Source organism: Marmota flaviventris, chromosome 1 (genome assembly GCF_047511675.1).
Source record: "Marmota flaviventris isolate mMarFla1 chromosome 1, mMarFla1.hap1, whole genome shotgun sequence".
NCBI lineage: Eukaryota > Metazoa > Chordata > Mammalia > Rodentia > Sciuridae > Marmota > Marmota flaviventris.
The window spans coordinates 200163788-200176320 of NC_092498.1; the positions used below are offsets into that span (position 1 = coordinate 200163788).

At 39.4% G+C, this 12533-nt stretch overlaps 1 protein-coding gene across 9 annotated transcripts in view; it reads left to right on the forward strand.

Annotated features, from left to right (window-relative positions):
* The window catches only part of Nktr (natural killer cell triggering receptor), a 43888-nt gene extending 34020 nt beyond the window's left edge, over positions 1–9868 (forward strand). For 4 of the 9 annotated variants that reach the window (XM_071600137.1, XM_071600142.1, XM_071600162.1 and 1 more), the window contains 6 exons: positions 513–3407; positions 5743–5838; positions 6871–6927; positions 7670–7696; positions 7875–7979; positions 9707–9868. In XM_071600137.1, the coding sequence (XP_071456238.1) occupies positions 513–3407; positions 5743–5838; positions 6871–6927; positions 7670–7696; positions 7875–7979; positions 9707–9794 (3268 nt within the window). In that variant the 3' untranslated portion in view covers positions 9795–9868. Of the gene's footprint in view, positions 1–512; positions 3408–5742; positions 5839–6841; positions 6929–7669; positions 7697–7874; positions 7980–9706 lie in introns of those variants that run through there. The other 5 variants (XM_027932449.3, XM_071600166.1, XM_071600146.1 and 2 more) reach the window with 4 other exon arrangements.
* Positions 9869–12533: the final 2665 nt, after the last annotated feature.

A 12533-nucleotide genomic window follows, 5' to 3' on the forward strand; every position in this document is an offset into this window, starting at 1 on the left:
ATCCCGGTGATTCGGGAGACAGGGACAGAAAGATTGCAAGTTCAAGGTCAGCCGTAGCAATTAGCAAGACCCTGTCTCAAAAAAGGCCAAGGATATAGCTTAGTAGTAAAGTATCCCTGGGTTCATTCCCTAGTGCCCCCCCCGCCCCCAAAAATTTTACTCCTAGTGGAAGAGTAGTGTTGAGTAGATTACAGCCAGGAGCTTGGTATGTCACCTCTGCTCCTATGGTTGGTTGATGGTTTGATTTTCATAGACATTTTCTATCAAATAGGAAATTCCTTACTTAGCTTAAAAAAAAAAAAAAAAACTTTTGTAAGTGAATCTGTTAGTAGTTGTCATTATTTTTCTCTGAAAGTATAAGGTCAAGACAAGGCCTGTAATTCTGATTCATGCTTTTACATGTGTTTAAAGTGTTGATGGAGTCAAGTACTTTGATGTCAACAGGAAATGTGTTTTAAAGCATAGAAATATGCTTATAAATAACTACATGCGTATTATGGCCTTGTCTCTAGGTTGAGTGACCCCTGTTCAAGTCGATGGGATGAAAGAAGCTTGTCCCAGAGATCTAGATCATGGTCTTATAATGGATATTATTCAGATGTTAGTACAGCAAGACACTCTGATGGTCACCATAAAAAACGTAGAAAGGAAAAAAAGGTTAAGCATAAAAAGAAAGCAAAAAAGCAAAAACATTGCAGAAGACACAAACAGACTAAGAAGAGAAGAGTTGTTGTACCTTCTGACATTGAATCTTCAAAATCTTCCACTCGACAAATGAAGTCCTCTTGTGATAGAGAAAGGAGATCTCGATCTTCCTCCTTTTCATCTCATCACTCATGTAAGAGGGACTGGTCTAAATCTGACAAGGATGACCAGAGCACTTCAACCCATTCCAGTAGAGATTCCTACAGATCCAAGTCTCATTCACGGTCTTATTCTAGAGGAAGCTCAAGATCAAGGACTGCATCAAAATCTTCATCACATTCTCAAAGTAGATCAAAGTCCAGGTCAAGTTCCAAGTCAGGGCGCCAAAGGACAGCATCAAAATCACCAAGAAGAACAGCTTCTCAGTTAAGTGAAAATAAACCAGTTAAAACAGAACCTTTAAGGGCAACAGTACCACAGAGTGAAAATGTAGTAGTACAGACAGTGGTAGCAGAAAATATTCCTGTAATACCGTTGAGTGACAGTCCCCCCCCTTCAAGGTGGAAACCTGGACAGAAACCCTGGAAGCCCTCTTATGAGCGAATTCAGGAAATGAAAGCAAAAGCAACCCATTTGTTGCCCATTCAAAGCACTTATAGTTCAGCAAACATTAAAGAGACTGGTAGTTCATCATCCTACCGTAAAAGAGAAAAAAATTCAGAAAGTGATCGGAGTGCTTATTCAAAATATAGTGATAGAAGTTCTGAAAGTTCACCAAGGTCAGGTAGCAGATCTTCTAGGAGTAGATCTTATTCTAGATCATATACAAGGTCTCGTAGTCTAGCTAGTTCACATTCAAGGTCTAGGTCTCCATCTTCTAGATCTCATTCACGAAGTAAGTACAGTGATCGTTCACCGTTTAGTAGATCATCTTCATACACTTCTGTTAGCAGTAATGATGAAAGACGAGCCAAGAGGAAATTCAGATCCAATGGGAAAAAAAATAATACTTCAAATAAAAGGCACAGCAGCAGCTCTGAAAAGACACTTCGCAGTAAATATGTCAAAGGTAGAGAGAAGTCTTCATGTCAGAGAAAGTATAGTGAAAGCAGGTCATCTTTAGATTATTCTTCAGACAGTGAACAGTCAAGTGTTCAGGTTACACAGTCAGTCCAAGAAAGAGAGAAGCAGGGCAAAATGGAAATAATGAACGACAAGCAGGAAAAAAGCAGAGATGAAGAGAAACCCAAGCCTGAACGGGAATGCCCTCGTACCAAAAAAAGAACTTTGAAAGAGAATCTTTCTGATCACTTTAGAAATGGCAGTAAGTCCAAAAGGAAGAATTATGCTGGGAGTAAATGGGACTCTGAGTCAAATTCAGAGCGAGAGAGAACTAAAAACAGTAAAAACGATTCCCGACGATCGTCTGATAAGGAGGAAGGTGAGGCCACATCAGATTCTGAATCAGAGGTTAGTGAAAGTCACATCAGAGCAAAACCCAAGACAAAATCTTCAGCAAATACTTCACTGCCTGATGATACCAGTGCTTGGAAATCGAGTAAACGGCGGCCATCAACTTCTGATTCTGAGGGGTCCTGTTCCAACTCAGAAAACAATAAAGGAAAGCCACAGAAGCACAAACATGGGTCAAAGGAAAATCTTAGAAAGGAACACACTAAAAAAGCAAAAGAAAAACAGAAAGGGAAAAAGGAAAAAAAACACAAGGCTCCAAAACGAAAACAGGCATTTCACTGGCAGCCTCCACTAGAATTTGGTGAAGAGGAGGAGGAGGAGATTAATGAAAAGCAAGTTACTCAGGAATCAAAAGAAAAAACCCAAATTTCTGAAAACTGTGAAACCATAAAAGATCATATTCCAAAAACTGATAAATCCTGTGACGAGGGCAGCCTTTCAGGTAAACATAATACAATGACTACGTCATCAGGTCTTGACCAGCTTACTAAAGGTGATAGTAAGCCCAGCACTTGTCCCACTGCTTTAAATGCTGAGGAAAATGCTGCCAGTTCACCCCCAAACACCCAGCAGATTGAAGAAAGTGTTCCAAGTGGAACAGAGGATGTGCTTCAAACAGATGATAACATGGAGATTTGCACTCCTGATAGGAATTCCCCAGCGAAGGTAGAGGGGTCTTCCCCTCTAGCAAATTCAAGGCTTGACACCCCAGAGATAAGTGTGGTTCTAAAGCAAGACATACATATAGAACATCCTGAAACAGAGGAGACAAAACAAGAAGGCAGTGTGTCTGAAAACAAAACCTTAGGTGAAGTGGGGAAACAGGACGGCAACTCTGTCAGCTTGCCCAGTGCTGTAGAAAGTACTGGGAAGAAGGAGGTAGCTGAGAAGAGCCAGATCCACCTCACAGATAATAAATGGAAGCCCCTGCAAGGTGTGGGGAACCTGGCAGCACCTACAGCCACCACATCTAGTGCCATAGAAGTAAAGGCGTTGACTGCTGTACCTGAATTGAAACCTCAGGGCTTGAGAATAGAAATTAAAAGCAAAAATAAAGTTCGGCCTGGGTCTCTGTTTGATGAAGTAAGGAAGACAGCTCGCCTAAACCGAAGGCCAAGAAATCAGGAGAGTTCAAGTGATGAACAGACGCCTAGTCGGGATGGTGATAGTCAGTCCAGGAGTCCAAGTAGATCTCGAAGTAAATCTGAAACCAAATCACGACACAGAACAAGGTCTGTCTCCTATAGTCACTCTAGAAGTCGATCAAGAAGTTCTACATCATCTTATCGGTAAGCAGTATTCTCTTTCCTTTTTTTTTTTTCCCCTTTCAAGGAGAGTTTGTTATTGTTTAGCTGGGAAAAACATAAGAGTTAGGGAAGAGATTACTATTTCCAAATATCTGAAAAGGAATAAAAAGTCTTATTTTGCAAGATCCATAGAATATGGGACTTAGGGCATTTCAGAAGAAATTTGGTCTCAGTTTAAAACACTATTGTTATAGAAAACTATCAAAAGTGGAAATGCGTTGCCTAACTTCCACTTTACTGGCAAGGTGAGTGGGAAGGTGAGTGCCAGAGAGTCAAAAGTTATCTTACCAAGACATGCATCTATAAATAATTATTTGTGGCAATAGGGAAGAAGATGTCAAAATCATCTTTAGATTTTTTTCATCTTCTAGGTTGCTTCTTACTTTTTGTCATTAGTGTAGACAGGAGAGAGCAGAGAAAGAGTTAAAAACAAAACAAAACAAAAAAAGAAAATTGGTGGTGGTAAGAGGTAATAAGTGGTTACATTGCCTTTTCTTTTCCATAGAAATATTTAATTGATTTACCTGTTTTATTCATATCCCCTATTATATTGTGATTGCTTTGTATCATTTGTACTGATTTAATTTAATTTATTTTTTTTTTGTAGTTGTAGATGGACAGAATACCTTTATTTTATTTTTATGTGGTGCTCAGGATCGAACCCAGTGCGTCATGCATGCTAGGCAACCGCTGTGCTGCTCAGCCCCAGCCTTAGCCCTGCACTGGTTTTTTGATCATTTTTTTTTTTTCCCGTATTCATCAGCATTTCTTTTTCCTTTACTCACCCAGACTTCTTATAAAAGGAGCCACTACTTGCCATCTACAGTGACTTTCTCTACTTCACTCCTCCGTTGCTTGCTTGCTGTCTTCTGTGCCTTCTCTCCACACTGTTCCCTGAACTCACTATTTCCCCACCTACTGGAAGCCCTGGGCCAGTTCTCCTCATTCTTCTCAGACCATTTCATCCTGTGTCACAGGCTCTCCCTCCTCCTGTCCCGACTCCTTCTAGGCCCAGAGAGCTGGTGAATCCTGGCTTTTTTTCTCTGTGTTCTTATCACTGGATGGTGGCTGCCTGTTCAGCTACTCGAGCTTCCTGTTTGCTCATGATCAGCTTTGCCATTTTTACTTAGACAGCTATGATCTATTGGTGATGCAAGCCATTCTTCTTCATTTGCCTTTCTACCCTTGACTTTGGAGTAGGTGGTATCTCATTTAATAAATGGAAACAATAGGCATAAAAATGCTAAGGAATTTGCTCAGTGGGTAGTAGACTGAGATGGTTAAGCCTGGGCACTGCCCTCCCTTCCTTTCTGGTTACCCACCTGGGCCTGGCCCCCCAACTATGCTGTAAACTGCTTGAATTTGAAGACTATGTCTTAATTCTTTTTCAGTCACCTCATAGGATTTATCTGTAATTTTTGTTTGCATAAATTGACTAGAATCTCATTAGAACATACTATATTCATTCTCTTGCAGATAAACTGGAAGCAGGTCGTATATTCCAAAACATAAGTACATCATGAATAAAATCTATGGAGATATTGCATAAGTAGCTATACACACTATTCCTGAATGTCAGATTTAAAGTAGAGGGAGGAAGGTAGGGAGCCAAGTGAATTCAGAGGAAAAGAACTGAGGTTCTTAAATATTTTATTAAATATTTAATATTAAAAATAAGACATGATTAAAGTATAAAAGTAATAAAATGTATAACTTTGTACCTGTCATCTTGAAAAATAGAGCTCTGGGGTGCCAGTGCTGTACCATCCTCTGGTTGTTGCTGAGTTACAACCCCAGCCCCTCTTTTTTATTTATTTTGAGATAGGGTCTTGCTGAGGCTGGGCATTTTTCCTCTCTCCTAGAGTTAACCATTATTCTAAAATATGTGTTATTGTTTTATTTTTTTCTCTTTACAGTTTTATTACAGATGTTTCTATTCTCACACAGTGTTATTTTTATGTGTTCTAGAATTTTTTATAAATAAAAGTCTTTTATACATGTGTATGTTCTATACTTGCCCTTTTCACTCGGTGTTGTAGTCCTGACCTGTATCTCTGTTGATACACATAACTGTAATGGAGATTTGGACCATCTCCTCTTTTGGTATTACAACTGGGGCTCCTATGAACACATCCATACCACCCTTTTATGGTTCATTTCCAGATTGCCCCATTAGCAATGTCACTGTCATGTCCACTATGCAGAGTTTGTGAGAGACCTTTCTTCTTGTTTGTATTCCTGTCCTTCTCCACCTGTAATTAATTTTAACATTATGAGTTAATATAATCGTGTGTTTTCTCACTTGTTTTAATTGTAGATCAAGAAGCTATTCTAGAAGTCGGAGCAGAGGATGGTACAGCAGAGGTCGAACCCGAAGCCGGAGCAGTTCCTATCGGAGTTACAAAAGTCACAGGTGAGTTTGTGGTCTTGCCCCACACTGTGGTCTCTATCAGGACTGCTTTTGAAGGGTTTGCATAGGCAGAGTGGTGTAGCCATTAAGAAGAACCTTATCATTGCTGAACACCAGACTGGCCTATCGTCTCCTCTAGTTTTTTATTTATTTGTTTGTTTATTTATTTATATTGTTTTAGTTGTAGGTGGGCACAGTGCTTTTATTTTATTTATTTATATTATGTGGTGCTGAGGATGAACCCAGTGCCTCACATATGCTAGGCAAGCCCTCTACCACTGAGCCACAACCCCAGCTCTCTTAGCTTTTTATTTCAAAGACTTATGGAATTCTTTTGGATAGTCCTCTGATGGGACCTTATCACAGTAAGGCATGAGAAAAAAAAAAAAAAAAAAAAGAAGCCTGTGACCACTACTTCTGCCTTCTCCAAATGCATCTCCTTAACTGTAGTCTCTAGCTATAATCACCCCTTGCCTTGGGGGTTAGCATTGTGATAGGATTATAGGGAGTAGACCAAGAGGGAGAAGTCTGTGTTAGCCACATTTCTAATTCACCAGCTTCTGTCCCCCTTTGGACTCTGAGGTGTGCTCCACTGCTGTAACTTCATTTATGAGTGACCTATCTATTTGGACCTTTCCCCCTCCCCATCTAGTTCACAGACCCTCTCCAGTGACTTTATGTACATCTCATGGAAGAACTGTATAAAACTTAATCTTTCTTCAGAAACCAATGGCTTTTAAAGATTCTAGTGTACTTGGATATAAAAAGAAAATATAGTTGGGGCTGGGGTGGTGGCTCGGGGGTAGAGTGTTTGCCTAGTATGCGTGAGGCACTGGATTTGATCCCTGGCACCACATAAAAAAAGTAAAATAAAGGTATCATGTCCATCTACAATTAAAAAAATATTTAAAAATATATAGTTACAAGATGTTGCTCTATTTTCACTTTGATGGACAAAAAAATAGTCTAGAATTTTTATATTGCCTGCCTTACTCTGATCCACAAGGTGATGGTCTTTCCTGTGATTCATACTAGGACATCTAGCAGGAGCAGATCCAGGAGCAGCTCGTATGATCCCCACAGTCGCTCCAGGTAAGGACAGGTATTGGGTACCCACCCACAGGGGAAAATTGGAGAGGCTTCATTTTATAAACTCTCAGTTCAAAGTGTGGTGGACATTTTTTTTTGTTTTGTTTTGTTGTGATTTTGGTGTCAGGGATTGAACCCAAGACTTCACACATGCTAGTAAGCATATGCTCTACCACCGAACTATACCCACCACCTAGCATGTTGTTGGTTTTTTTGTTCTTTTGTTTTTTATACTAGGGATTAAACCCAGGCACTTAACCACTGAGTTAAGTCCCCCAACTCTTATTTATTTATTTATTTATTTTTAAAATATTTTTTTAGTTGTTGATGGACCTTTATTTTATTCACTTATTTATACATGGTGCTGAGCTACAACCCCAGCCCCTCTTTTTTATTTATTTTGAGATAGGGTCTTGCTAAGTTGCTGAGGCTGGGCTTGAAATTAGTGATCTTCTCACCTCAGCCTGCCAAGTCATTGGGATTACAGAGACATATCACCATGCCCAGGTCACATTGTATTTTTTATTGAAGAAGTTAAATGTATATGTGTCTTCTGTAATCATACCATTTGTAAATGAGATCTTTTTGACAGTTTTTATCTGTCAGCCCATTATACTTCAGTGTCAGAATTATAACTAATATAAAATGGTAATACCAGGTGTTTGTTGAATATAATTGCCTAATAAGATCTATGAGATTCAGTCAAACTAACTCAGTGTTAATTTTGTGATATTTTTCAATGCAGAAAAGAAACATTTTTCTCTTTAACATGGTAAGTCTGATTTAGGGCAATTACTAAATGTTTCTAGTACTTGTTATACAACTGTGTCCTCACACTGTCATTGAGTGCCTGTGTTCTAAGTTAAAACACTCTTAGAGACTTACAAAGAAATGGAAATCTCTGTGAATATTTGAATGGGAAAATTTAGTGTGTGTTGTTGCTGTTGAAGCAGGTCCTACACTTATGATAGCTACTACAGCAGGAGTCGGAGCCGAAGCCGGAGCCAGAGGAGTGACAGTTACCACCGAGGCAGAAGTTACAACAGGCGGTCCAGGTGGGTCCTTTAGAGCACATCTAGTTCTTAATCTAAACTGGGTTCTTTTAATATCATTGAACAAATACTTCTTTTAGAAGGAGTAAAGGGAAAAAACAACAAACCATGTCCTACTTTCTTAAGTTGGGTTACTTGCTAGAAATAGCCAATTTGTCATTTTTTAAAACAAAGAAATAAAATAAATGTTAATATCAAGCCAAGCATGGTGGCACATGCCTGTAATCCCAATGACTCTGGAGGCTGACACAGGAGGATTGCAAGTTCGTGGCTAGCCCCAGAAATTTAGCAAGGCCCTAGTAACCTAGTGAGACCCTGTCTCAGTCAATCGGTCATTCAATCAACAGTCAGCAAAAAAGGGCTGGGGATGTAGCCCAGTGGTAAAGCACCTCTAGGTTCAATCTACTGGACACAAGGGGAAAAAAAGAAAGAAATGTTAATCATCATTTGTTCCAGTGGCAGAATGGAGGTTTAGAGTCAATTATTTAGTAAAATATATTTTTCATGCAAATACACACATACACACACACACACACACACACACACACACACACACATATGTATTATGTTGTATGTAATGTATTTTGGCTACTGCAAAAGTCTTTATGGTGACTTTTGTAATGTTTCCTTACAGTGATCTGGACATTCTATTGCTAAGATGGTTCAGGGACTCATTGCTGTCTTCAGTTAGGCTCAGGCTCCTTGTCATTGCATGCAAGGTTCCACCACTTATGAACACCATCTCTGACTCTTGATCCCGGTGTCTCTCCTTTGATGTGCTGAAACCTTTCTTTCTGCCTAGAGACATAAGTGCCCTCTCCACCATCCCCCATTTTGCCTCTTAAAATAACTAATCCCACCTACCCTGCAGGTCTCTACTGCAACTCCACTGCCCCTGGGAGTCAGGAAATACAGCCCCTCCAATGTGCCTCTGAAGCAGACTTTGCTCCCCTGGGGTTCTCATTGCCTCTAATTTAATTGCTTTGCACACTATTCTATATTATCCTTGAGCCCCAGAAACTATATTATAGTCACCTGCCCCACCTCCCCTTTGATGCCTACTGTGACACTCAATATATTTTTTTAACTAAAGGGTGACCTGTGACCAGGTCCTCTTGAGTCAATATCCCAGTGGCCTCCTTCATGTACAGATCCATTTCTACACCTCATTGGGCCCAAATTTTGGTGTCCATTCCTTCAATGAAACTATTTATGCATCTTCCCCCTACTTAACTTCCTTAGACTAGCTAATCAAATATTGATCATTTTGGGTAACACAGAAAATTATTTTGCTTCTCCGCATGAATGGATTTCAAGTAAATGTCACAAGTTTGAAGTTTTTTGTTTTGATTTTTGGTACTGGGGATTGAACTGAGGTATGCTTTACTACCGAGCCACGTCCCCAGGCCTTTTTAGTTTTTTTTGTGCTAAATTGTGAGACTTTGAATTTGAAATCCATCTGCCTCAGCTTCCCAAGTGCTGGAATTACAGGCCTGTGCCATTGTGCCTAGTTCTTTATTTTATCTTAATCTTGATATTGCTACCATATATCATTTTAAACATCCTGAAAAGTCCATAGTAAAAGCCATAGTCGGAACTGTACTTGTCTATCCCCTGCGCTTGCTGTAGCAATAGTGTTTTGAAGTCACTTATATCAAAAAGGAAGCTCCAAGAGGAATTGAAAGGGTGGATAGTTAAAAGGTTTTCGTATGTTTTGTTTTGTTATACAGGAGTTGTAGATCTTATGGCTCTGACAGTGAAAGTGACCGAAGTTACTCTCATCACCGCAGCCCCAGTGAAAGCAGCAGATATAGTTGAAAATGTCCTTTTTTGATACAAATTATATCGTATTTGTAAATATCTGATAACTTAAAAAAGTTTAAGAAACTTAATGGCAGTCTGTTGTTCTATTTCAGTATTAGAGATGAATTTCAAAGACAATTGTTATTCATTTACATGTGTAGAATAATTTAAAATACAGATGTCTCCTAGAAATATTTTTATGCCACATTTTACAGTAGCCAACTTTGGAATTTTCATTTTCTTGAATCAAGAAATTGCGAAATCTATGTAAGTATAATTTGCAATATTATTTTAGGTAGACTATTTCTTTCCATCTCATGTATTCCTAAGAATACAGATTCTTTTTGCCCATTTTTCAGGTTTTAGCATACATGCTGCCAAGCATAGAACTGTGAAGAAGAACTGTTAAAGGCGGCCAAATGTTTATATACCAGTTGTACAGTCTTGTAAAAACAAACCACCCGAATCCATACCAATGGTAACCAGGAGCATAAGGCAGTGTGGCTCTGGGGTTCTTAATTCATACATTGCTTCTTTGCTGGCTCAATCAGGAAAGCAGTCATCATACTGCCCACAGTCTGCATTATTTCAGGCTGGTGGACAAGGTTGAGAAGAGAAAATCAGCCTTAACTATAAATACCTGCACTGTCTCTAAGGAATTAGTACTTTGTGTGCTTTTTAATAAAGACTATCAGAAGTTTAGATTATAAAAAACAATTCTATTCCAGTTCATGCTTTGGTGCTTGGTACCTTTTGGTGCCTCTCTAAGCATTATTCTTACATATTCCACATAATAATACTATGAGAATAAGGAATTTCTTTTTAAATCACTGGCACTGAAAATGGTTTCTTCTGAGCTGTCTTCACTTTGAATATTGGGGGGCTTCTCTCAAACATATGTGGGTTGGGGTCCCCTGGAGCAGGCAGGATTGGAAGTGGTGGGGTGGCCACTTAGGTCTACACATGTGTGTGCTTGTGGAAGAGTGGATTAGAAAGGGAACTTCAAGAATAACACTGGAACCTTAGCTGCCACCATCCTGGAGCCATTTTACAGGGTTTTACTTTGAAGTCTTTCAAGTAAAGAATGTACCACAGAGGCAGCAGAACAGTTCCAACAGCATGTTTTTCTCATTTGTGTTGCAACCCACTAGTTCAGTAAAGCCTTGCTTGACCTGAGTGAACCAGAAGAGAGGGCTGTAGAGTACTGTATGTCATATTTCCAAGGCTTTGGGTGTTCCTCCAAAAATAATTGGACCTGTGAAAACTAGTGTTGATTTTTTTTTTTTTTAATCTTCAATTTGAATTTCCCCCCAAGTGTACTTAATCACCTTAGTGCCAATTTAATCCAGTTATGCAGGACAAATTCATTTTGAATGTTGGTGTAGAAGTCTGTGCCATCCTGCCCCAGACCTTGCCTGGTGTATTTGGGAAGTGGAAAAGAGCCCTCAGATGAGGGATATGACAACCCTGGATGGATGGGAGGGCTCACTCACCACATTGGAGGTACTGTAATTCTTGTCCAAGGGTTGGGGAGTGTAGCTCAGGGGTGGAGCATGTGCTTAGCATGCCTCCTGAGTCCCAGGATTCAGTCCCCAGCACCAAAAAATATATACAGCTGTCAACCATGGGAAGTAGGTAAACCAGATTAGGTGGTCTATTATTTATCAAGTCAGAAGATAGAAGTACATTAGGAAACAGAACTAAATAAAAAATCAGTACTTGATCACACAATACAGAACAATGTTTGATTGATTCATATTAAAGATTTTCAAATATTGCCTTCAAAGGCGGATACTGTTTTAATAACACTAGTCGGTGGGGGGAAAAAAATGCATTCAGAACCCAAAAAGAAACTACTAAATCCAATTAGGTTCAGAAAAGTTACTCTTGGGCAGTATATGAGTTGTTACTGTATGACAAATTCTTCCAAATTCAGTAGTTTAAAACAACACCCTTTTTTTTTTTTTTTGGTTCATAATTCTGCAGCTTGCGGGTCCAACATGGTATAGCTGGATTTTCAAGTCTAACAGACTGAAGTCAGGGGTGGGCAGGGCAACTTTCCTTTATGAAGACTCTGAGGAAGACTCTGCTTCAGGCTTGTTCAGATTGTTAGCAGAATACGTTTCTTGCTCGCCTCAGAAAGGGGACTTTTGACTCCTTTAAGGCTGCCCACATTCCTGCTGGTGTAGGCCCTGCCACTTTCCAACCAACAGTGGCCCTTCCAGTCCTCCTGCTTCTCATGCTACAAATCTACCTTCCTCGTGTTTTAAGTTCCAGGTGATGAGATCAAGCCCCAGATATAATCTCTTTTAAGGTCAATTGTGCCATAGAAATGATGTAATAAAAGGAGTGGTATCATATTCACAGGTTCTGGGGGCTGCTAGTGTATAGACGGCAGAGAGGCAGTGACTTTGCCTACGCCTTAGTTGTGGGTTGGATTTTATCCTAAAAGGGTAGAAGCCTCGTGTGTTTTCTCTACAGACAAGGATGGCCCTCTGCTCAAGTGTTCAACTTGTGTGTTTACTGAAGTGAGCTACAGAAATAGCTTTTCTTCCTAAAAGGGGATTGTTCTGTATTTTGAAGTTATTTTTTAATAAAACTGAATTATGTCATATAATGTGCTTCTTAATAGAAAATCATTATTGGACTGGTTTTGTAACGCCCTGTTTACTGCAAATGAAATAGCTGGTATTGTTCAAAAAATATAGAAAATACTTTTGTACATACTAGCAATGTCTAATTTGTATACACCTC